This window comes from Ochotona curzoniae, unplaced genomic scaffold (genome assembly GCF_017591425.1).
Source record: "Ochotona curzoniae isolate NIBS_2020 unplaced genomic scaffold, NIBS_Ocur_1.0 contig_3190, whole genome shotgun sequence".
Taxonomy (NCBI): Eukaryota; Metazoa; Chordata; class Mammalia; order Lagomorpha; family Ochotonidae; genus Ochotona; species Ochotona curzoniae.
This window is the reverse complement of record NW_024465751.1, coordinates 17,933,097-17,960,398: the sequence shown is the minus strand read 5'-3', so window position 1 is coordinate 17,960,398 and position 27,302 is coordinate 17,933,097. Positions and strand designations below refer to the sequence as shown.

The 27,302-nt window shown below is 36.3% G+C and overlaps 1 protein-coding gene across 3 annotated transcripts in view; it reads right to left on the bottom strand.

Moving 5' to 3' along the window:
* The window catches only part of CSMD3 (CUB and Sushi multiple domains 3), an 873,364-nt gene that overhangs the window by 169,954 nt on the left and 676,108 nt on the right, over nt 1–27,302 (bottom strand). For all 3 annotated transcript variants that reach the window (XM_040979396.1, XM_040979397.1, XM_040979398.1), the window contains one exon: nt 14,205–14,321. In XM_040979396.1, coding sequence (XP_040835330.1) covers nt 14,205–14,321 — 117 coding nt within the window. The remainder of the gene's footprint in view (nt 1–14,204; nt 14,322–27,302) is intronic.

The window sequence follows — 27,302 nt, the reverse complement described above, 5'->3', positions numbered from 1 at the left end:
GTGAGAATTAATGTGAAACAGTCTCCTAAAGCTTTAAAATTTCTGAGGTAGCTGACTACATTGAATTTCTGAACCAGCAAAGCCGATAATTGAATTCTAGATTTGTATCCAAGTCCAGACAAAAGGAAGAGTTTTGACATCAGTTCCTATTGCCTCTATGACACATTTATCTCTTTCTGTTTACATGCCTGCTTACAACATTCTTTGTCTTGAGACCATGAATTACATTAGAACACACATACACACACACACACACAGCACAGCCTACAACTAGTGACTTTAAATTCCTTTATAGACACTTTTCAAAACATTTAATTCATTTGCTATGGGTACAAAGGTTAGATTTGGTGTAAGCCTAGGTATTATTCCTTTATCTGTTGAAGGAAAGGCTGAACTGTGGAGCACTCAACAGGATAAGGGAGTGGTCGTTGTAATATCATAGAGACACTTCAAAACTTTAACAACTGGAATTGTTGTGCCAATACATTCAAGATGATTATTACACCTGGACTGTTGGGAATACTCTGTGTGTATATACATATGCTAGTTAGATCAGTTAAGCATTTCACTTTCTTTGGGCATTAGGTATCTTAGTCTAGAAAACTGTGCTGTTAAAGACAGTGAGCTCAACAAGAATTTTTTGAATTGGTTTTAAAATGGGCATACGAGGAACTCCCTAATCTGGTCTCTATATGCTCTTCATTTCCAAGTATATTTTGTTTCTTACCGGTGTTTTGCTCTCCCACAAGAGATAAAAAAAATACATATTAATTTTTCATAGAAGTCACATGTCATATTTTTGTACCTTTTCTGTGTTATTTTCTCTGGATAGAATGTCCTTCTCCAACTGAGTAGCAAATGTACATTCTGAGATTCTCATCAAGTATTATCTTAATAAGGAAAATGTTTCTGTTATTGTCACTCTCATCAAATGTTTGTCTACCTTAGGTGTATCTCCTTTGCTCTTTCATAGCACCCTCACAAACTGCATTTTCACTGTGTAGAACTGTTTTGTATTAGTTTCCGTAATTTTTCCTAAAAAAAAAAATCAGTTCCTTAATTTATCTTTTATGATCTCCTGAAGGACAGGAACCATTATTTACATATTGCACATACTCAGATTCCAGTTCAAGGGATGTTGTATGCACACTATTTAGGCAAATAACTGAAACAATTAGTGGATAACTGATATTTACAAAATATAGATGTCTACCTGCAATGAAGTTAAAAACATTATTAGTGTAGTTCTATTAATTTTGAAGCAATGAAAAGGAGCCATGACAGTGATTAAAAGGAAACAAATCATTAAATATCCTTGCTTTCCAAATAAACATAGCAGATTGGCACAGTAGATCATTCAACAGTTGTATTTTGTTTGGCCCACACCATGCTTTACATATTTTAGAATTTAATTGTCTTCAGAAGACATGGATATAGTTCAGAATATTATCTACAGTTTCTTATCATCAATGCTCAAGTGGCCTCATTTATGTCACCTGCTATTGAATCAAAGGTTTAATTTAAACTCTAATTGGTAATTTCTGGTGCAAATAAAACAAAAACTATTTTAAATAATTTGTAATCTAAAATATTGCAAAGAGGAACAATATGATAGAGGAAATTTAGATATTTTAGTATGCTATATGGCTTCAGTGAATTTGAAAAATATTAGCTATATGTCCACTTTTCAGTAGAGCTACTAGGTTGAAATAATGAGCTTATATAAAATATACGAAAGTATTATTTATGTCTCAATTCAGAGACTGTAACCACCACATTTCCCGACTGTGTGTTTGTATACCTACGACAAAATGAGTACGCTTCATCATTGAATCTGAAAAAAAATTGTTTTTTAAGTAAATGAATTATCTCAAATGCTGGTGTTGATTGATTTGTTAGTGCTAAAGCAAATAATTAAAGCACATGTATTACCAAAACAAAAAAAATCTGTATTTTAATTATAATAAGCACTAGACTGCATTGTAAAATAATTAGAGATTATAATACCATCCTAAAACATCAGCTGGAGAATGTAAAAAATGATGACTATCCCATGTTTACCAATGACTGCCTGTGGCATGTTGTGTGCTTTGTGAATCATTTATCTTGCAGCTTTAATTTGTCATTGTATGACATACTACAAATGCAATGCAGTATGACATAATAATAAAAATTGTGTATGTGATGACTTGTCCATAAAATGTTTCTAGCTTTAAAAAAAAAAAGCTTCTAGAAGTTACGCATATATTGAGGGGATTGTGTTATTATTAATTTTTTCATTATTTCAAATGTTCTTGCATATCTCCTGTTAAAGTAAAATTAACAACTTAATAGTGAAACTTTATAGGTAATGTTTATTTCTATATACGAATATTCTGATTCATTCAAGAAGGTATTTTGTGCCCAAATACTGGTATAGAAATAAAATTGAAAGCTAATTTTCTAGCATTTGTTGAGTAGAAAAAATAAAAATGGGAATTTTAAAATAATACAGTATATCATAGTTACATAACTCATTTTACAGACACATAAAAAATCAAAATTTACATTAAATTTACAGTTAGCTGTAGAATTAATTAAAAGTGCACAAGTCTGTTTCTATAAGCAAATACTAGAATTCCAGACGGCTCAGTGACATGTTCTTATAGTTTATTATACAGCAGCTTCTAGCCACATATTCTTTGAATTTAAAAATAGATTTCACATTTTTAACAAAGTATGGCATAGAAAAAGTTTAAATATCTTGTTCAATCACCAATTAGATGCAGATTGAAAACAAAACCTGGTCCTTAAGAAGCTGTTTGCCTATTCTTCCATTACTCCACAATGACTGTTGAATCTCTTCTTTGGTAGCCTTATTATGGTTACATCACTGATTACAGGGTTTTGAGCTGCCAAAATAGTCTACAGGTAATTATGTAATCTGATGGAACAACTGCAGAACTTCTCAAAATCAGACAACAAACATGTGAAAAGAATGCTGATGTGTTGAGTCACAATAATTTCATACAAATTATTGGAAATATTTAGGCTGTGTATCTGTACCATATTTTCCGGTTTTCTCTCAAATAATTAAGCATAATTTGTTTTCTATTTATAAAATGTGAGACATGAAACATCAACATTGACATTGTTACACATTGAGTGTGAATGGACATTCATGGGTATCCAATGGACCACTATATAGATATTTTCAAAATTCAGCAAACCACGTCAAGAGTATATTATAGCCGTTTTCTTGCCAGTTAAAAGGGAATAATTTTGCATAAAATGTGAAGAAAACATAATAACAATAAATACACGATATGACTATTTATTATTATATGCAACATATGTAAGTTAGTACTTCCTAAATTACAGCTTTGATCCTAAGTAATTTCTCATGTTTATCTGAAAGTTTTCAAACCCCATGCTTATCCTTTCCATGTTGACATATATTTACACAAACTGATTTGGGGTTTGGAGTAATTCATTTTTGTATCAAAACAAAATTTCTTCAGATTAGAAAGACAGTAATAGTGCTGGGGGAGGGGAGGAAAAAGGGGGTAGAAATGGGGGAATGAGAAAGAAAGAGGGAAATAAGGAAGGAGACAGACAGAAAAAAAGAGACAAAAATTCTTCCATTGATGGTTCACTCCTCAATTATTCATAAGGCAAACACTGAGCTATGCTGAAAAGATGAGCCAGGGAGTTAATCCACATTCACGTGTAACTGACAGAAACCCAAGCCCTGGTCACCACCTGCTGTCTTCCAGGTGCATTAGCAGTACGTTGGATTGGAAGTGTGTGTGTCTTTAACACAAGCATCTGTGAATCCAAAGCACTGGCTTAACCTTCTGTTTCACGATGTCTGACCCTAGCACCAGAGGAAAATATAAATCCTACAAGTATTGACCTGATCGCAGAAGCCCTCACTTCACTACGACCCCACACTCTCAATAAACCTCCCATTAAAGTCTTGTTTCCTTAGTCTCTCACATAGTTTTGGACCTCTTTGAGACTTTGTTCTATTTCCTCCAGAAAGTTTCACCAGATGAGTAACAAAAATGTTTGCACTCTACTAGTGCTTGCAGAGAAGCCCTAACAATTGATGCTGAGAGCAGAGTGGCTAGTCAATAATGAGTACCATCAGAGGTCTTATTTTGGTTGGACTTGGTTATTCACTCTGCTACCTACTGTAAAACTTGCAGTACTTCTACTTTGTACTATGTTTTCTGAGTTCCATCAAATTTTTATCAAGTTGTTTTATAAATAGCATATAGAAAGAGGACTTGAAACACTACCACCACTTTCATCAAATTCCTTGAATTGTGCATCACAGCCTGGAATTATCTCTGTATTGGTGTTTGAATCATATATCTTCTTTCCAGGATCAATATGACTAATGCTAAGTTCAGAGGAAAACTCTTGCCTTCTATGTACTTGCTGAATGTATTAACCTGGCACCTACCACTTTTTCATAGAAAAATTAAGAAAGCCACAAATGCCCTGTTCAACATATGGCCTGATTAGTGAATATTTTTGTGGAAAAGTAGTTACAATATATTGGGCTGAGGTCTAAACCTCCATAAAGCAGATGGATTATTAAAATTCTAAAAGAAAATCTTTGCTAGATGCTCATTGAAAAAGTAGATAAAGAAATTTGTGACAGATCTACTCTATGAAACACTACTCAGCCATTAAAAAGAACAAAATTCTATCATTTGCAACAAAATGGTCCCAACTAGAGACAATTATGCTCAGTGAAATAAGTCAATCCCAAAAGACAAATACTATATTCTCTCTGCTATAAGGCAATCCCTTTGTGCAAAATACAAGAACAATAGATATATAGGTAAACAGGTATACACAAATATTTATTTAGAGAATCTGTATAATGGGGCAAGTAAACTACAAGGTGAGATACACTGAAGTACGCATCTCTAACTCTAAATAAAAGATGAACTCCCGGTGATGCTGTTAAATATATTTTGACACTAGTATGATGAAATTTCATTCCATTCTCTATACCAACTATTTTAGCATACAATCAAATAGCAGAATGATCAACTTGTGACTGTTGATCATATATACACATACACACACATATATATATTTACCTTTGACCTTCGCTAATACTTCTGCTTAGATATCTGCTGTAAAAAAAAATTCTGACCCTTAGCTTTTCAGAAGAAAACACTCAAGGAACCCTTGTAGCATGTGGTATAACTCAGGAGTTGATTCAAACTAAATTCAATTCTACAAAGTAGTCATTGCCTTGAGGAAAGCCCCTTGTTCTGGCTTAGTGATTTGAGACACTTTACATTAAGAGACTTACAAAGAGATGAACCTTCCTCTAAAGTATTTATAGTAATGACCCCAAACAAAATGAAAGATGTACAGAAAAAACAAAGAGAAAATGGAGAACAAAGGGGAGCGATTTATAATCTGATCAAATCGAAATACGTTCTTTTCAAGTGTCTATTTCAACAGTCATAACCTTCAAAGAGAGAGCTGTCTTAAGTAAATGCAATATTTGTGACACTATCTTACATTATTATATATATACACAGTATTTTTTAAAACGTGTGTTTGGCTCAATTTTACTGCTAAAAATGTAATATCAAGCATTTAAAATATAACATATTTTATTGGAAAAAAAAAAGGTTTTCAGGGACAGATTTGTGGCATAGTGGATAAAACCACCACCTTCAATGCTGGCATCTCATATAGTCCCCAGTTTGTGTCCCAGGTGCTTGTCTTCCCAGCCAGATCCCTGCTACTGGTCTTGGAAAAAGAAGGAAAGATGGCTCAAGCTCTTAGGCCCCTACCATCTACACTGGAAATTCAAACGAAGCTCCTGAGTTAGCCTGGCACATCCCTAGCCATTATGACCATCTGGACCTAACGAACACACAGAAGGAATCTTAAAACAATTTGTCACTAAAATATGAAGAAAAATGGTAGCCAGTATCAAGATGGATAATTACAACATAAATTAGACAAATGATGCTGAATAAAACAGGTCAGCTAAAAATATTGACCTTCAAAAGATAATGTACAAGTTATCATTTTTAATATAGAAGATGACGTCGTTAATCTTACACACATAGGTCAAAACCATATTATCATGTATTTTAAAAATCCAGATGCTTCTTTTATATGTGTGTACATTTGGAGATCTTGTGCAGTCAGTCACAAATGTTTAAACTTAGTTATTTGGCTTTTTCCTTCTAAATTTTGAGACCTAGTATCCAGACAATCTTACACAGATGAAAAATTTACAAAAAAAAAAAAGTAAATGATATAATATGCTAAAACCAAAGTGCACTTAATCATGTGTAATTATCAAAGTTTACCAGTTGGAAATAAACCATTAAACTTAATGAATACGAAAGAAATTAATGAGATAGTTCTTATGTATTTATCAGTGATTTTAATATAAAGCTATGACAAACTGAAATAAAAAATGCATAAGCCTATGTTATTGGTAATGTCATACAGAAAGATGTTCTAAACTGATCACAATCAAAATGCTTCCACGGAGACAAGAGGATAAGTCGTGAAAAATGATAAAGTACCTGCCCTGAATAAATATCTCTTGCTGGGTTTTCTTGGTGGTGAAACTATCTGGGTGGCTGAACACATCAAGTCATCATATACTGGCAGTGGTTTTCTTTAAGAAGTCTTACCTGTTTGGATTTCTCTGAGAAATCTGAATGTCAACTGTCAATCTATGGCTCAATATTTGATGCATAATTACTTAACAGTTTATATTTTCTATGTAAAATTTGGCAATGTACTTTAGCCACTATGTTTGGTGGAACAGAGTCCTTAGAACTCATATTCATCCAGCAGCTAACATTGTCACACAGGAATTTGGGTACATAATAACTTAAGAATCAAGATGAGATAAAACTGGAATAGTAGTTCTGATTCTAATCATTGATGTTACTGTAAGAAAATAAGGATATATGCATTTAATCCAGCAATCAAGAATCCTGGTCCCACATTCGAGCATCTGGGTTTGACTCATGGGTTCAGCTCCCACCAAAACGCACTTTGGAAGGCTCTTCACCCTTCCCTGGAGATTCCGGCTCTTAGCTTAAACCCTAGAGAAATCCTACACATTGCAGACACTAAGTGAGCAATTAATATTAATCTAATGGTTCTCTTTCTCACACTTCCTCTGATCTAATCTCTCTTGCATCCTTCCCTTATTTTTTTCATTCTCTCTTTTTCTCTCTCTCTCTCTCTACACATGCACACACACACACACACACACACACACACACACAGAGTAATACACATACCTGCAACAAATAAACAAATAAAATTTAAGAAAAAGAAAGAAAAGGGGAAGAGAGGGTGGAGACATACAAAAGCAGAGATAGAGAAATAGACAGAAGGACTTGCGAATATGGAATCAGAAATCAGAGAGGCAACTCTAAGTTCAAGATTTGCTGGTAGCCATGCAAAGCCATTCAAGAGGCATGGAAGGATGTTTCCTTACAGTCTACAGAAGGCATCACTGACATTTTGATATCGGACTTGCAGTTTTCAAAATTGAAAGAAAATAAACTTATTGTTGAAGTCAGCAAGTAAGTTCATTCTGCCTTTTGTGGGAGCATCAGGACTTAGACACATTCTCTATCAGGACAATTCTTAGAAATTAAGAGGAGGACAACTGAAAAAGTTGGGCATAGCAAAATGGAAAAGGTTGATAATACCAGCAGTCACTTCTCAATGGGAAACAAATTCTATATGCAAGCAATTATGTTACCAACTGTCAACATTTTTTTTGTGTGTGTGGAGAGCAGAGCCGCGCCTCAAAGATGGCACTTGTTGATCTTGCTTCGTGGCACAAAGGTGGTAAACAGGTTTCGGGAAGTTACTGAGGATTGGGCCGAGCACGCAGGGAAGCTATGTGACCTAAGTCATGATTGGTGTGCTGACCGCATGATGTGAGGAGCTGTGTATGGATTGGTTTGTGTAATGTAAAAAGGTCTGGGTAAAACATAGTTAAGAGGGAGATTCTCCCAGGCGCGCTTCAAAGGCTAGAGCTAAGGCTATCGCTTTGAGGCTATGTTGTAGCTGCTATCGCTAGCGCTAGGCTGTAGCTGCTTTCACTTTGCTGTAATAAATCAGGGTCTTGCTTGCGGGACGAAGGACCCCGATATATTTTATTTATAATGGGCCGTCCTTCTGCTTGCAAAATTTATTTCCTCCTGGGCTTCATTGGCCAATCTTGGCTGATAAGCGGAGGAAGCAGCCTACATCACTACTGCTTTTTAAGCAGCGAACATCATCTTTATTCCATGGATGGCCAGTGCACCCATCGGGTGCCAGGTTTTGCCTGCTAGCCACCTGCCAATGAGCTCGAGGGACTTGGGGATGACAAAACGTTGCCTAGGGACATCCATGGATATGGATATCATATGTGTAAGTGAGGAATGAATACTGAGGCACACCTAACAACAGGGCCACTGTACTGGCTGGTAAATGAGGGGACTGAGACCTGGTGGTATAGAAAGGAGAGATTGGAATGTATGAATGGGTCAGACAGGTTCATCAGCCCATATGGGATTCCTGAGATGGGTTTGTTAGTGCAGAGCATCACTGACCACCAAACACCACACCACATGAAAACTAGGGACCTGTCTAGCAGAGCTAGATCCAAGTAACTGATCGAGTTTTGGAACCGGTGACAGGTCACATTAGGTAGGGGCATGACACTAACCAGAACATGGAAGGACCAGGCCTAGGGGTAGAATGAGTGAGGGATACGTGGGCCCAAACCTATGGAAATACAAGTCCTGTTGGTTAGCTCAAGAGTTGGGGTGGTGACTGGCTGAACTAGTAGTGAACATGGAACCCAACAGTCACAGGTACTGGGGCAGAGAATAGCCTGGGCAGGTCAAAGCTGCAGCACCTGCATGTGCATCCTAAAATAGGATATAGTGCGGTCTGGCTCACAACATCTACCAGCTCATACAAAGGCCAAGACGCAGGGCCAGGTTATGCCAGGCCAGGGCCTAGCACCTGCTGGACTATGTGAGATCTGGGTCTAGGAGTAGGCTAAGTGGGGAAACTGGGAGATTTCCCTACTGGGCCATAGCTCTGGCTGGTGTGCATGTGCTTCTGACCTAGGGGTCAGGCAAGCTAAGCGAGGCAGTCCTACCCATTGGCAAGCATGAGGGATGGTTTTGGAAGGAGGCAGACTGGACAGTATCAAGCTGATCTTAGCCCACTGGCAAGTGCGGAACCAGGTTGGAGTGCAAGTCATGCTGGGCTAAGGTGTCACACCTACTGGTTCACATGAGCCATGGATGGGAGCAGAATGAGCAGGGCCAGGTTGTAACACCTACCAGCAAGAGTTGGGATTGGGGGCTGGCTAGGTCAGGCCAGGATACAGTATCTGAAGGCAAAGGCAAAGACGGTTGGGGGCTATGCCAGGCTGGGTCAGAGCAACCACTGGCATGAGTGAAATCTGCAGAGGGGAGCAGGCCTGCCTGGGGAACAAAGGGGACACTTGGCTGGGTTGTGATCCCCATTTGGAGAGTGTGAAGGCCAGGGTGGGGGCTGCAGTCTGGTCTGGATACAGTCTCAGAATCCCTCAGAATGTGTGTGGGCTGGGTATGGGATGTTCCAGACTGGGCTAGAATCCAGCACCCACTGGTACTTGTGAGGACCAGGGTAGGTATAGGACAGGGTAGCTCAGATCTCTTCTCCCACTGAGCCATGTGTGAGCTGTGTCTGGGTATGGATCTGGCTTGGCTGGGCTGTAGCAACCAACAAGAACTGGAATGGGTAAGGGCTGGTGAGGAAAGGCCACTGTTCCTGCTAGGCCAGGAGGTGGACTAAGTAGGGCTGGCTCATGGACCCACCGGTGTGCACAAGATCTGGCACAGAGAACAATCCGGTTGGAGGAGCCTGGGGAACTCTTCTGTTGGAACATGCTCGCTGCAGGTGAGTGCAAGAACTGAGCACAGACCAGACCAAAATATGGTACCCAACAGCATACATTTGGTGAAGGTCAGGGGCAGGCCAGACTGGGTCAGTCCATATCATGAACTGGTGAATCTGAACGCCCAAATAGAGTGTGGGTCAGGCCGGGTCAGGGCACAATACCAGGCAGTCCACATGAGGGCCATGATTGGGGGGCTGGCAGGGCTGGGCTAGGCTGTAACAGTGCTCCCCATCAGCATGAGTTGGAATTGGGGGTGGGCCTGGCCAGGCCAGGTTACAGAACCTACTGGTAAATGTTGAGGTGAGGGGGCTGTGCCAAATTGGGCTGCAGCACCCAACCAGTACATGTGAAACACAAGGGTTACTAGGAGTGGCTCCAGTTAGGGGGCTGTGAAGGCCCCGCTGCTGGACTACTGCTTCCACTTTAGCATGAGAGCTGGAATGGGAGCAGAATAGGCCAGACAGGGCCACATCCAATGGTCTACACGTGAGCTGGATCAGGAAAAAGCCAGGCTGGGCTGACTGTACCTTCTTGTACATGCGTAAACTTTGCCGCAGCATCAGCTGGCAGATGGTGGTACAGGGGCCAAAATCTGTCAGGTGCAAGCATGACTTAGAGAGATGGTGGCACCTGCTGGCACCATTGTGGACTGGATAGTGGAGCAGGTTAGGATAAACCCGGTTTCAATACCCATCAACATGTACGAGAGTTGAATGGGATGTGAAACAACAGACAGGACCATTCTGCTGTACATACTGGCAAGCACTGGAACCAGGGCAGGGGTGGGCCTGATGGAGGTTTTTCTGGGTCACTCTGACTAGACTGCAGCTCTTACTGGTTTACGGGAAGGCCGCGTATGTGTGGACAGGATCGGGCTGGGTTCCAACACCCATCACGTTTTGTAAAACACAGTGCTGGAGACAGAACTGACCTAGCAATTGCAACTACCAATGTGTGTGGTTCAACTCCTGCTGTTGTGGTCACTTGGGGAGTGAACCAGCCAATGGAAGATCTTCCTCTCTGTATATCTGACTTTCCGATAAAAATAAATAAATCTTTAAAAAAAACAAGCAAAATACCTCAATGTTATAGGAAATAGTAAAATATGAATAAAGGCAAAATAAATGATTCAAAATCATTACTTTCATAAAGATACAAAATAAGAGTTGAAGACTGTAAAACATTGTCAAACTGACTTTGGTATCTGAAGTTCAAATGAAATCTAAGGACATTCATGAAAATATTACTAATTGACAATTCTCTCATCTAGGAAAACTGAAATGTAGGAATATACAAACTTAGTTCTAGATGAGGCAAAAGCAAATGTGATTAACCTGGTATGACATTACCTGTAAGTAATGTAAATAGATCATCTACTGTCTCAAGAAAATATCAACTATTCTTTGATTTAATAAAAGACAGCAATGAATATACAAAATCATGTAGATAATGTCTAATGAGTAATTAAAATATTTTGAAGGGATATTGCTGACTGCATGTTATTACATAACAGCCTTAGAATTTTAAACAATACTTTAAAAAGTATTCTGTGAAATCATTCAAAAGTTAAGTTCAATGGTGTCTACATATAAAAGTTATAGAAGGTATGGTTATAATTTAAGATGAATGAAAGCAAGGAGAATATGAAAAGTAATCTGTGAGAAGTGATTTCAAAATTCTATAAAAATAGTTAAATATGACAACAGAAGCACATTATGGAAAGTGAAATTGATAAGGAGCAGAAACTACATATAAATTTGACTTTATAGAGCCCCAGTGACTTGGTATCTTAAGTCAAAGAAGTAAAGGTAGGGATAGGAAAAAGTCAGTGGTTAATATTTAGGTAATTTTACTAATCTAAATCCAGAAATTCTATGAGAGAGCTAGATGACTTGATATCTACTTGATACTAGAAACCCAAAATATTTACTTTCTGCTTTTCTAATTAATGCTAATAATTTATTTGCTCTTACGTATACTATCTTCAAACCCCTAGTATACTTCAGTCATCTTATTTTATCCTTCCTGGAAGGTGGTGTAGGAGGATGTTCCATATGAATGGGAGCATAACAAAAAATGTGTGGAATATGTTCTAGTGTGGGCTGACTATGATTCACAATAGCCTACTATATTATTTTGTAATGCATCAGAACTGAAGAGTTCAAAGGCCTCAAGCATAAAGAAATGAATATGTTAGGAGATGAAAATGCTAATTATCCTGATTTGATTACATAAAATGTGAACAGATAAAGTATTGAGTTGAGCCAGAACCTGAAAAATCTGATGGAAAAATTGGCATTCTGAAACCCAGTGATGTTGTCTGTGTGTGTATACACACACATATATACCTATATATGCATGAATGTATGTCATATATATGTATATACCCAAAATCTCATGTACTTCTCACAATTGTGTTCTGTAGACACAGCAATTTATATTTTATACCTAAGAAGACAGAGATTTAGAGAGATCATATATTTTGTCCAAATAGAGACAACTGAGATGCTACAGTCTGAAATCAGAATCTAAGCTTTCTCAATTTACACGCAGTTTTTGGTAAAGATGGATGTAACATTAATAAATCAGTTTCCTTACTAATAATTCAAAGAACAGCTCATTTTATCCACAAATAACCCAAGCAGATTTACTTTTTAAAATGCCAGTTTCAAAGGCATCCATTATCCCTCATTACTTTTTTACATTAAGAGGATTAAATTCAAATGACATCAATTTTCAAAATGAAGAATCCATTCTGTACTTTTATTTTGAGCATCAGTTCTCCCTCCTTTTTCTGAGGATGCATATTTTTGTACTAAATGTATGCAGGTTGACCAGCGTGTATACGTGTCAAGAAGCAAAATGCCTAATTTTCCCCTTTCTCACTGTTTTGACCATGTGACATCTCAAAGATAGAGCACAATAAAACAAATCAATAGCTTCCAAAGAGGACTCAGAGAGCAATACAATTTTCTGCATAATCATTGGTTGGGTTGTGTTATCAGTCAAGCAGCATTTTTGGCATCTGGGGACTATAATACACTGCAAGGGAAGACCCTATAGTGTACAAAAGGGGGGAAAGTAAATACAATTAAATCTATGAAAACTTTCTGTCGAAATCGTCATCTCTTGACCATCGAAGAGCTCTACCTTGATTCAGTCAACGTATAAGTTAGGGGAAGAAAATACTTTGCATACTACACAGACACCTTGCCAATGTTGGTACAGTCAATCTAGATTTTAAATTCAAGGTTTAATACTTCATTTACAATGAAGTTGAAAAGCACTTTAAGTGCTTTAAGTTGAAAGCACTTAGCAGAAGATCTCAGATGTGTTTCAGAGGTTGAAAAGGAGGATACAAGCTGGTATCTGAGCATGAGAAATTGGACTGGAAACATCAGCTTATTTGATGTATTGGCAGGAAAAATGTAAAATCAAGATGTTATTCAACAACAAGTAATAAAACCCATATTCTGCTGCTAAACTACTGAGACTCACACATTCATGACATCCACTACAAATCTTTTACTATGTAACACAATACCATGATCTGAATTTTAGAAATCTATGAATTTTAACTTTTTCTCCTCTCGCCTTTCCACCCATGAAGTTAGCTTAATCTGGGTTAAATCGAACTGAAGCTCATATCTAAGACTTTTAGAAACCAGTAAAGTGAATTCTCAGACTCGTGATCAAGGAGATGTGAAGGCAGCGAAGGACATACTGCATTCTTAACATCAGTACAGAACAGATCGGGAAGTTGACAAGATGAGCTGAAATGTCCTTTGCTGTCTTTTTTTTTTTTTAATTAATTGATGTCTCAGAAACTAGATGTTTAAAATAAAAATCTCTTCTTAATAAACAATAAAGCAGATACAACTGTTTTGTAAATGTTTGTTGCTGTAATTCTACAATTGATTTTAAGTTTTTAATTTTTTGAGCAGACTTTACTTTATGCTCGGGTAATTTCCCATTGTATGTAATTCCAATATAAAGGCACTTGCAACGTTAGTTGATGTACTTATTTTTTAAAAATTAAAAACAATCCTGTTTTCATTTTTATATTGTTGTTCACCTGTGCACTTGACTGTAAATCCAGATTGAGTAAAAGACTTCAAAGCTTTACTATTGCAAAGATATCTAAAAAGTATTACCAAGTAAGGTACTCTGTAGATAGTAAATAATATTCTAAAAATAATGTAGTAAAAAAATAAGGCAATGCTGGAAAAAAATCCATGATATGAATTTAACTTACCAAACTCCTTGGGAACTGCTATAGAATAAACACAGTTGTGCCCCACACTGTAATTTTTTGGATAGTTTGGTGAAAGCACAGTTCCTTCGGAACCTGTTGAACGACTTCCACAGGGTGCTAGAAAAGAAAAATGATAAAAATATTATATTCACAGAAGCACTTAAAGTTATATAAGTATGTACATTGAACTATAGCATGCATAATTTGTTTGTCCCTTTAACATATTCTACTGTCAAATATTTTTAAATTAAAAAAAAAACTTTATATTTACTATTCTCCAAAGCAATGTAATAAGATTATAATGGTTATCTCTAAAAATAATAATAGTTACCCTACTTTCATTTGTGATGAAAGTGAAACGTTAATCATATCTTTCCCAATAATAAGAAATTACATTTGGAAGTGGGAAATTGCTAAACTTGCTGTCAGGTTTTCAAAATCTAGCCATATTTAACCCTGACTTTGCTGCTGTCAAGCTAAGCATTTATACAGGTGAGAAATGGATGATTTTACCTCTATAGGAATATACACTTGCCTATTCATCAAAATACTATGTTTCCTTACTGATCTTTATCTGTTTACATATTTTTCCTTGAAATCAAAGGAGTTGCCAATGATGACTGTAGGCACAGCTAATTCACTCCCCTAAGTCCAGATGTGATGATTCATGAAAAAGATGAGTGTGAAAATAGCGTCTCAGGTAAAGTTTTAGGTGGCTGCTTTTTATTCACAGGTAGGGGGAGAGTTGTCTGAATTTTACAACTTATGATGGTTTAGATATTGAAAGTACATTGATGGTCATTGGTATGCTTTAGGTGAAGTAGACTAATTAGAGAAGCAAGAAGAAGAAAAGATGATGAAATAGAAGACTGACCAGTTCCAAAAGTTTAGGATCAAAGAGGAATATTACAGAGAAATAAATCTCTTGGAAGCCCACAGAGAATAGTGTTTGGTAGAAAACAAAGTATTCAAATGGTTCATTGCCACAAAGCAGTCAGTGAAACAAACAGCAGTTCTAGATGCCTCGAATCTAGAGTGTAAAGGAATGCGGCTATTCCTCCCAGGGTATAAAATTTCCATTGGACAGAATTTTTTTAATACATCTACTGGCTGGCTGCACCCACTTACTGCTTAGAAGCAGGAGGCGATTCCTAGTCAGTGATCCAGTACAGCAATTTCTACTTTTCTTCAACTTGAGAGCCACACTTCTTGAAGGTATATTCATCTACACTGTAAGGTTTACAGTGTTATTGCTATCACCTTTGAATAGAATTAGAGCTAACAACTTGATTTTTCTCAGACTGTGTCCTAATTGGCCTTTATTTTTTTACAGTAAGGACAGAGCATAATTTATTATCCCCTTCAAATACGGAAAATTATTTTAAATGTTACTAGTTGAATAGCTTCAAGAAAGAAACATGTGACCAGTAAACCCACAAATCTATCCCATAACAAGAAAAGTTTGTAATTCCTGAATATAGTACACAGACAGAAGCTAGTAGTGGAATGAAGATTAAATACTTAGTTAGAACCTTACTAAGAATGGAGGGAAATGAGGAGAAAATAATTCTAGGATATGCAAATTAGAGTAACTGGCCAGTTGAGTAAGGATGTTAAATGTACTTACAAGGGAGGAATATGGAACAGAGCATTGATTAGAGTTAAGATTAAGTTCAAAAGTGGAGGGCTCAGTGCAGTAGCCTAGAGAGTAAAGTCCTCGCCTTGCACCAGCCAGGATCCCATTTGGGTGCAGGTTCTGGTCCACCCAGTACTGCTTCCCATCCAACTCCCTGCTTGTGGCCTAGGAAAACAGTCAAAGATGGCCCATAACTTAGGGACACTGCACCCATGTGGGAAACTTGAAAGAGGCTCTGGTCTCCTGGCTTCAGATTTGCCCAGCTTGAGCTATTGCAGATGCTTGGGGAGTGAATCAACAGACTGAAGATCTTCCTCTCTGTCTTTCCTCTATATGTATCTGACTTTGCAATAAAGTAAATATATTTTTAAAAGATCAAAAGTGGAATGAATGGCTTTAGGTACTAGTTGTGATTTGAGAAAAGGGTAAAAGGAAGCTAGAAATACATAGTTCTAGGTTTTAGCCATGTAAAACCTAAATTTATTAGTTTAATGCCTTTTTCTTTTTTTTAAGAGCACCTGACTTGAGCATAAATAAAGTTTCCTGGGAAGAATCACGAATGTTTGAACAAACTGAGACTTCAGTGGCCAAAGTTTAAAAACATAAAAATATATTTTAAACATAAAAATGCACGCAAAATTAGTATGTTGTGTTGAGTAGGGTGATTAATGAACGTGCATCCTTTTGGCCTTCACATTCTGGTAAACAGTAATAAACACTTAAACATACTAAAATTAGGAATTTTCACAAAAAAAAACAAGAAATTGGCAGTGATGATAATAACCAAAGAATCTTTTTCTCATCACTCATTATTGTCTGAGATAGGAATGTTCAAGTGTATTCTTATTTCAGCACTGATAACTTAATTCAGCTGGTAATGCTACTTATGAGAGGCTTGTTCAAGAATGAGCAACATGTTTTATATTATTTTTTGAATTTAAGGTGATCTAAAAATTGAAATAGAGTACATATGAAAAATAGATTTTAAATTTGGAAAGTATGATAGAAGTTAGAGTTTCTATTACTTTGCCATAAGCATTATGTCACCTTATATTAGTATTTCCACAACATTTGATTTATTTTATCCATTTTCCTTTTTGTAATGAATGTGTGCAATGGCCATTTAGCTTTTTTTGAAATTCTCATTTATAAATAAGTCTTGGTTTTTAAAGACCTGAATACATAAGAGATCATGTTTAACTATTCATCATTATGGTGAGTGACACTTTGTATGTGTATATAGAGATAGCATAAATATAGTTTTGTTTATAATTAAGAAGAGCACAACTGAAAAAGTTTGGCATGGCAGAATGGAAAAGGTAGATAATTCTAGCAGGCACTTATCAATGGGAAATAAATTATATGTGCAAGCAATTATGTTACTAACTGTCAACAATTTTTTTTTAATTACAGTGGGCCCTTCTTTTGCTTATAAAATTCTATTTCCTCCTGGGCTTCATTGGCCAATCTTAAAACCAGGTAAAAATAACAAGAGACCTTATAGTTAACAGAATACAAGAAGTTCTTTTAGTTGAAATCCTTTCAGGAAAAAAATCACTTAAATCCAATATAAGATCCAGACATACAGTCTTAATAAAAACAGTAAGCCTATATATTTTTTTCTTTCTGCAACTGAAGTTTTGATGGTTTTTTTTTGGTTAATTAGCAAGAATAACTGTTTTTCATTAAGTTATTAGTAATGTGGAAGACACGAATCTGTAAACATGAATAAGATACACAGCAATAAGATATTTGTAAAATGAGACCTACATGGATATTGCATCGGTGAGGGAAGTGCAACCTCATTTTTACCAATTAACTGTCGTAAACTGAAGCTAATGTTTTATAGATTTGGGGCACAAACTCATAAACAGTTTATTATTTCTCTTTCTCTCCCATTCTCTACTTCTATAACATGGACTTCAAGCAGAATTACTATGGCGGGATTATGTATGTATAATATGTACATAACAAAAATAAACTGGGCATATTATTATCTTGCCCTCAAATATATATATTAAACAATAAACACAGAATGTTTTTTCATACAAATCAGAGCATCAGATTGCAAAAACACTATTTCTTAATATTTTAAAAGCATCACAAAGTGATAATCAATAGTGAGTCATTACCCATGATTCAGTAACATCAACTTAATGGGAAATGAACTATTACGCATGTCACTTCTCTGGTTGCTTAAAGTCAGACAGCAAAATCTTAGAGAAAGGAATTATATTCTATAACAAAGATCTTCGAAGAGCTATAACCTCTGGATAGATCTTCTCTGATGGCATATGAATTCTATTAAAAATCTGAAGCAAGTGAACAATAACTTGTGAGATCTAAGCCGTTTATTTTTAGCTCCATTCAATATTTTGTATTATAATTCTTATTATACTAAAAAACGGACTTTTCAAGTGTATGAAGAATTGATTTTTGTCATATTCACAAGATGCGATACAACCAACGTAATCATATACTTCTAGAACAGTTTTAGCAAAGCCAAAATAATTGCAGTACCCATTTGTAGTCACTCCCTACTCTGAAATCTCAATCTTTGACAAACACAGGGAGACAGTTCCTTAAAATATATGTAATTATTAGTGTTTTTACACTTTATCTCTCACATTATGTCTTCTTTCTCTCGGTCTTTATTCTTCAGTGGTGTCAATCTTGGATATTTCAAAAATACTTAATGTTAATCTCAAAAATGACATTAGAGGGGGAAAAATCTGCAAAAATTTATTCCCTCCTATCAAATATAACAATCTTTTTTGTTCTAAGAAAAACTTCTCTAACAAGGATTCATTCAGAAGTTTCTACAATACAGTACTCCATCATTTACACTTAAGTCATTGAGTATACCTTGCAAACCTGGGTCTATTTATACGATTCTTTACTTTCTATATATCTTTCTGCACATGATCTATTAAATCAAAGTTTTCATCTTTTGTATATCATTTGTGTTTTGGGATGCTAACACTAATCTGTTTAAAGAACAGGTTGTCACTAAACTTGCTATGACAGGAAAAATAAATTAGTAATATTTTTTTCAATAATTACATATACAAATTTTAAAATCATATATGCTTAGGATATTTTAAACTAATATACCAGCATGTATGAATGAATGAGTGAATAAATGAATAAATAAATAAATAAATAAAATTAAAAATGCTTTGGAATTACAGAGATTTCAATTCTAACTATTTGTTGACTCAAAAGTTTAAGGAAAATTTCAATTACTTATTAACTGAGAAAGTAGCATTGGAGCAAAGGGAACTGCCATTAAAGCTGGAACAGAAAGTGTCTGTTAAATATGAGGCAAAATTAATTAAGAAAATGTCTTGACCTACTTGACAATTTTCAAAGGCATGGTAATGAGGCTTTCATTTGATCACACAAAAATGAACTAACTTCATCAATTCTGGAACTGTATAAAGTTTAAAGGAAATAATAGAAGGAACTACTTTACTAAGATTTTCCTGCCAAATTCCTCCTTCAAAAGTACTAGCACTGCCTTTTATATAACCCTACATACAGCATTGTGCTACTCTGTAGGAAGAGTGTTTAGCTTTAATTTTTCTCTTCTGTTTATTTTCGCTAAGTATCAGGAACACAGTAATACCTCAATTAACTTTGGATTCAATCAACAGAAGATAAAACATTGGGAGAGAAGTTTCAAATGTATTGAACATGCATAGACTTTTTTGTTCCTTTTCATTATTTTTTAAACAACACAGTACCACAATTGCATGGAATTCATAATTTATGTTATAAGTAACCAGGGACAATTTTAAGCATACAAAAGGATATGGCAGGTTGTATGAAAATTTTATGCCATTTTATATGAGGGACTTGAAAAGCTGTACATGTTGATAGCTGTAGGAGATCCTAAACCCTTTCCCATTGACAGTAGTGACTAACAGCAATATATCCCAATGAAACAGGAAAAGATAGCATTAATTCACCAGTGTATCAAGGGGTGAAATTATGATCTGGCTACTGAAGGTCAATATGGATGTGGTTCTCTACTTTTTTTATATTCTTTGTACTTTAGAACAAATTCCACATGAAAAAAAAAATCAACATTTCTAGAATTGGGGAGGATTCTATCCCGGAAGCTATGGGGGAAAAGGAGAACAAATACAAAATTCTTTTTCTATTGTGAAAATAAGTAATTAAATGCCTAGAGAAAGTGAAAGTCCTGATCAATCAGACAGATGGTGGAAACAGAATTCCAGGATAGAAGAACATTCAATGTAAAATCCATGAGGCAGAAGTATAATCAATGGTTTTTAAAGAAACCAAGGAGTCCTGTTTCATTTAGCTTGAACTTAAAGAGGTCAACGTGTTTGTAAGCAGTGAAGAGTTTCTTATTTTGAGATTGTTGGCATTTATTTTGATTTAGGGAAAAAACTAGTATATTTTGAGTAAATGCATAATACAATCTGATGTGTGCTTTACAGATCACTGTGTTGTATTTAGCAGATGCCAGGGATAGATCTATTTGGAAGATGATAGGATAAGAAATGGCTGGCACTCTGAATGATGGAAGAACTGTGTCATTAGACCAAAAGAAGTCAGTGCAACATTTTTATGTGAAATTAGTCAAGTAATGTATATTAAAGGGGAAAATATTAAACCAGTTGGTATGCAAATTTTATAAGGTTTTGCTATTATTTTAGTTAAACTACAGGATAAGAAAGGTGCATGACTTGTGTTTTAATCTGGTAAGTCTGCATAACAGAAATTAACAGAGTTTGAGCAGATATCAATCAAAGTACGAAAAACAAAAATAAATTACTCTTAAGCACATTTTTAATAATAAAGTGAACTGTGGGCTCATATATGCTACTCTGCTATCATTTAATCTTTTTGACACTCTTATGATATAAACCGCAGTTTCTCATCATACAGCAGGACTTTCCACAGGATGCAATCATTTCGTATCTGCTTCTGACAAATATAATCTCCCAGTATCCAACTTAAGCTACTTAAAACATTTTCCTTAGATTTGAAATATGCACTTAATCCTAAATAATGATAAGAATCTATCTTATGTAACTGACAAACTTTATAAATTTGTGTGATTCTATTTTAGCAAGGGCCTGGTTTTATAAATTAATGCTACATGCTATATGAGAATATGTGGTCCATTACTTCTTAGAGCTTATGCTCTCTTTCTTTACATCCAAGTGAACACTTAAAGAAAAAGCAATGCCCTGAGAACTGGTGGTCATATTGGTATTTATTTTGGTATTAAAAAAATAAAAGGTCTTATTTGGAATATTTAAAAATTCTTAATACCAATTACTTGATTTATTTCCCCTAATAATGCTAAATTGATTTTTTAATATCTAGTGGCAGAGTCCTGTCTTCATTCAGAGCCTCAGATAGCTCTTCTGCTTTATCCTTTCTCCAAACTAGTTTCCATCCATTACTTGTTCCCCCTGCAGTTTCTTCTGATCAAAACACAGTGATCTTTAAAGCAAACATCAGGATATATCATGTATTTATACAAAATCCATCCATAGCTTCTTGAATCCAAATAGATGTAAACAGCCTTCATCTGCATGTTTATATCCTGACCTGTTTACTATCACTTTCTACACCGATGAAAGGGAAAACAGAAGTTACATTTATTAACGTATGACACAGGTATATTTTGGATTGAAACATAATTTAACTTGGCAACATTGAAGAGAAGAACTGTGGATGTGGCATAATTAACTTTTTTTTTAAAGATTTATTTTTATTATTTTTTCATTGGAAAGGCGGATATACAGAGATGAGAGACAGAGAGGAAGATCTTCCATCCGATGATTCACTCCCCAAATGAGCGCAACGGCCCATACCATGCCAATCCGAAGCCAGGAGCCTCTTCCGGGTCTCCCACGCGGGTGCAGGTTCCCAAGGCTTTGGGCTGTCCTCGACTGCTTTCCCAGGCCACAGGCAGGGAGCTGGAAGGGAAGCGGGGCTGCTGGGATTAGAACCGGCGCCCATATGGGATCCCGGGCGTGCAAGGCGAGGACCTTTAACCACTTGCGCCACCGTGCCGGGCCCCATAATTAACTTTTATATAAGCTAATATCATAACAAAGTCATCGAAGCCAACGACTGGCATCGAATTGTCAAGTTACATTTAACAGTTTCATTAGTGGTCCTGTTTTATTCAGGCATACAGATGCATCCTGCAATGATCCTTCATTTTCTGGTACTCTAGTCTCCATTACATGGTTTATTTTTTGAGAAAAAAAAATACATTTATATTTTGTTTGTTTACCTATTTTGCTTTTTTCTTGTACCAGAGAAAACATATGGTGACTATCCAGTTAAGATTGGTTTACTTTACTGATCCTAATGGTCTTCAGTTCAGACCACTTTATTGCACATGGTAAATTTCATTTTTGGGGCGAGTGGGTAGATGAGTAGTATTCCATGAGATATATTACAGTTTCTCCATTCTTCTTTCAATGGACATCTAGGCTGCTTCCATGCCTTTCTTATTGTGGATCGTGCTACTATTAACATATTCATTTAAATATATTTCCAGGAATGGGATAGCTAGACCTTATTTTAGCTGTATCTGTTTTAAGTTGTCTGAGCACTCTCCTTACAGGCTTTCATAGTGGCTGCACTGATCTACATTACCACCGGCAGTGGAGAAGGGAAGCTTTTTCTTCACATCTATGCCAGCAGGTATAGCTAGAATATTTCTTGGCATAGGCCATTCGCATTGGAGTTAAGTAGGATTTCAATGTGATTTCATTTGTATTTCCCTAATTGCTAGGGAGTCTGAGCATTTCTTATGTCTGTTAGCCTTGTGAACTGGTTCTTTTGGAAAATACCTGCTCACGTCCTTCACCCATTTTTTAATTGTGTTGTTTATGTTGCTGTTTCTGTTCTTCTGAAGTTCTTGACAAATCCTGGCTACTGTCACCTATACGTTTTGCAGTGTGCAAAGACTTTCTCCCATTCTGTCAATTGTCTCTTCACTTTGTTGATCATTTCCTTTGCTTCTTAGTTTAATGTAGTCCCATTTGTTTATTTTGACTTTGCTTGTGTTTTTAGTGATTTTCTCAGAAATGTTTGCCTATATCTGTACCTTGCAGTGAACCTACTATGTTTGTCTCTAATAATTACATGGTTTCTTTGTACAGATTTAGGTCCTGGATCCATTTAGATTTGATTTTTTAAATAAGGTTACACGCGGGGTTCTTGTTTCTTATTTCTACATGCAGCTTCCAATTATTCCAACAGCATTTGTTGATGCAACCAGAATTTTTCATTCTGGTATTTTTCATCAATTTGATGAAGATTAGTTGGCTGTACATACATGTGTGGGCTAATTTCTGGGATTTCTATGTTCCCTTGATCTTTGGTGTTTCTGCAACAGTGCCACACGGTTTAGATTACCACTGCCCTGCAGTATGTCTTAAGGTCTGGAATTGCGATTCCTTCAGCTTTATTTTTATTCTTCTTGATAGCTTTGGATATTGGTGTTCTCTTGTGTTTCCAAATTTTTCTACAGTCTTTTTTAGCTCAGATTTTGATTGGGATAGCATTGAATCTGCATATTAATTTTGATAATATTGACATTTTCTTGATGCTGTTGATTTGAAAGATTGCCACCTTTTGTATTGTTTTCAATTGCTTTGAATAGATAACAGACTATTGGGGTCACTTTTTTTTTGGACTATTTGTTAGAATTTAGTAGTGTAGCTTTCTGGTCCTGGGCTTTTCTTTCTTAGGAGGGATTTAATTACTGACTTGATCTTTGTCCAGGATATAAATCTATTTAGATTCTCAATTGCATCCTGATTTAGTTTTGGTACATAGTGTGGTCCAGAAATCTATCCACTTCTTCTAGATGTTCTGATGTGTTGGCATAGTTACTTCACATGGCTTGTGATTATTCTATGCATGTCCAATGCATCAGTTTTATGCTTCTTCTTTCAGCTCCGATTCTCTTTTTCCTCTTCCTCTTTTCCTCCTTCTTTTTTCTCCTCCTCCTCTTTCTCTTCCTTCTCCTCTTCTTCTTCTTCTGCTGCTGCTTCTTCTTTCTCTTCCTCTTCCTCTCTCTCTCCTTCTTCTTCAGTTTAGATAGTAGTATCTATTCGTGTTTTAATTTTCTCCAAGAACCAGCTTGATTCACTGAGTTTTACAAATTGTTCTTTTGGTCTCTATTTGGTTTATTTTCTCCGTGTTTTAAATACATAATGTTTTCTATGTAAATCTTGGGGTATCATTGTTGTTGTTTTTCTAACTCTTTCAAATATATAGTTAGTGTGTTCAGTGCAGTGGCCTGGCAGCTGAAGTCCTTGCCTTGAATGCACTGGGATCCCATATGTTTGCCGGTTCTAATCCTGGCTTTCACTTCCCATCCAGCCACCTGCTTGTGGCCTGGGAAAGCAGTCAAGGACAGCTAAAAGCCTTGGGACCCTATACCCATGTGGGAGACTTGGAGGAAGTTCTTGGCTCCTGGCTTTGGATCAGCAAAGCACTGGCTGTTGCATTCACTTGGGGAGTGAATCACTGGACGAAAGATCTTTCTCTCTGTTTCTCCTCCTCTACGTATATCTGACTTGACGATAAAAATAAATAAAATATTTGGAAAAAAAAGATATGTAGTTAGCTCCATCACTAGCATCTTTTTAAATTCTTGACATAGGAGTTAACTGCAATACTTTTTCTCTTAGTACTGCCAAGGCTGAGTCCCACACGTTTTGATGTTATTTTGTTGTCTTTAATTTCAAGGAATTTTTATTTTGTGATTTCTTCTTTAACCAATTTTTCATCCAGTAGCACTTTGTTCGCCTTCCCAGCATCTGCGCATTTTCTGGGATATTTGGACTTGCTGGTCTCCAATTTCACTCCATGGATGGTCAGAAAACATGCATGAGTGATTTCATTTTTCTTTTAATTTGCTGAGATTCATTTTGTGATTCATAGTGTGAGTGATCTTGGAGAAAATGTTGTTTTCTGATGAAAAACAAAGTGTATTCACTGTCTATAGGGTAAAAGGTTCTGTAGATAAGTATAAAATCTATTTTTACTGTTGCCTGGAGGAGCACTGTTGCTTCTTTTCTGAATTTCTGTGTTGTTGATCTGTACCCTAGAGTTAGTGGGGTTAAGGTCCCCCACTATTTTTGTATTGTATAGGAGGCTATATCACCTTTTAGATCCATCAACAATTTTTAAAGATTTATTTATTCATTTATTTATTTTATTGGAAAGTCAGATATACAGAGAGGAGGAAAGACAGACAGGAAGATCTTCTGTCCGACGGTTCACTCCCCAATGGCCGCAACTGCTGGAGCTGAGCCAATATGAAGCCAGGAGCCAGGAGCTCTTCCATGTCTCCCACGTGGGTGCAGGGTCCCAAGGCTTTGGGCCATTGTCTACTGCTTTCCCAGGCCACAAGCAGGGAGCTGGATGGGAAGTGGAAGCCGGGACTAGAACTGGCACCCATATGGGAACCCAGGCGGGCAAGGTGTGGACTTTAACCACTACGCTGTTGCGCTGGGCCCATCAACAATTGTTTCATATGTGTTAGCACCCCAACATTTGGACTGTATATATTTACTATTGTGATTTCATCTTGCTAAATGGATCTCCCCATTATGTGGTGTCCTTCATCTCTTTCAATGTTCTTCATATTGAAACCCATATTACCTAATACCAGAATAGCTACACCATGTCAATACTCCTTTCCATTAGCCTAAAATATCCTTCCCCATTCTTTCTCTTTCTGTTTCAGCATGTTTATTGGTGAAATGTGTTCCTGGTAAAAAACAGAGATGAGTCTTCTTTTTTTGATTCAGCCCACAAATCTATGTTTAACTGATGAATTTAAGCTTTTACATTCAAGGTTAATACAGACAGGTGTTTATTTAATCCTGTCATTTTGGCAGTGGATTTCTCATTTTTTGATTTAGGTTTCTTTTGTTGCTTTTTTGAACAGGTCTCTACCTTTGCCATCATTGGTTGTAGCTGGCTATTTCTCTTTTCTGTCTTCTGTTCATTTTTGACGATCATTTTTAGGGCTACTCTGGTAGTGGCAGAGACTTTCAATTTGTATTTGCTCAGGAAGCATTTTCTTTTTTTTTAATTTAAAAAAAATTATTAATTGCATTGTATTATGTGACATAGTTTTATAGGTACTGGGATTCCTCCCACCCTTCCCCAAACCCTCCCCCCATGGTGGATTCCTCCACCTTGTTGCATAACCACAGTTCAAGTTCAGTTGAGATTCTTTCATTGCAAGCATATACCAAGCATAGAGTCCAGCCTCTTATTGTCCAGATAAGTTCAGCGGTTTGTTGGGGAGACCTTCTCTGGTCTGAAGGTAGAGCCAGCAGAGTATCATCCCGATCAATTAAAAGCCCCAACATAATATCAGCAACAATTTATAACGTTATGGAATTAATTGACATAGTATTGAATAACCAATATGTTTAAAAAACTGCAAGTTCTTAACCACATCCTGTGACTACTTCATAGACATTTCAATTTTAGTTTATATACAATGGGTTCTATACATCTTAAAATGGCTATAGATTACTGTTCAGCTGTCTTGTGTCTATTTTCATCATAATATTTAGCATTTTATAGCGTTGAAGCATAATTTTGCTGAACCTGGCTTTTTTGGGGGGGAGTAGTCTAGACTGGCTTATAACTCTAACAAGACATACGTCAACGTTCCCGTGCAGTACAGTTTAGGAGGGGTGTGCAGAGAAATCTTCAATACCCTAGTGAGGAGTAACTAATATTTCACGTCTTCCTCACACCTTCTAGGGTGATGGAGGATTTCTCTGCTTTCCCGCCCCATTACGGAATAACGTAGGGTATTAAAAGTATATTAGGTTTTACAATCCTTTGATGTAGATCATAAGCAGTCTGACTCACACTGATTGTTGGTTCATTGGTTACTTCACAATATCTTATTGTATGTGAGATAGGCTGTTTGAGATTGAGATAATATTACAATTTTTCATTTCATTTTCAATTATAACTGAAAGCCTAGCTTGATGTGTTATTCTGAGATGACTTTTTGATTTAGGATGTGGAATATGTCACTTCATTCTCTTCTGGCCTGGCGTGTTTCCTCTGTGAAGTCAGCAGTGAATCTGAATGGCGTGCCTCAATAACTTCTCTGACCTTTCTTGCATGCCTATTTCAGTATCTTTTCCTTATATTTAACTGATGGGAGCTTACTAATGATGTGTAACAGTGAGAATTTCTTCTTATTGAGTCTGTTTGGTTTTCTTTCCTCATCCTTTATTTGGATTCCCCTTTATTTCCTAATGCTAGGGAAATTTTCATTTATTATTTTGTTGACTGTATCTTGCAACACTGCTCCATATTCCATGACTTTAGGAAATCCTATCATCCTTATATGTGATCTTTTGATGGTGTCACATAATTCTGGAATGGGTTTTCCTAGGGTTATTCAGTTT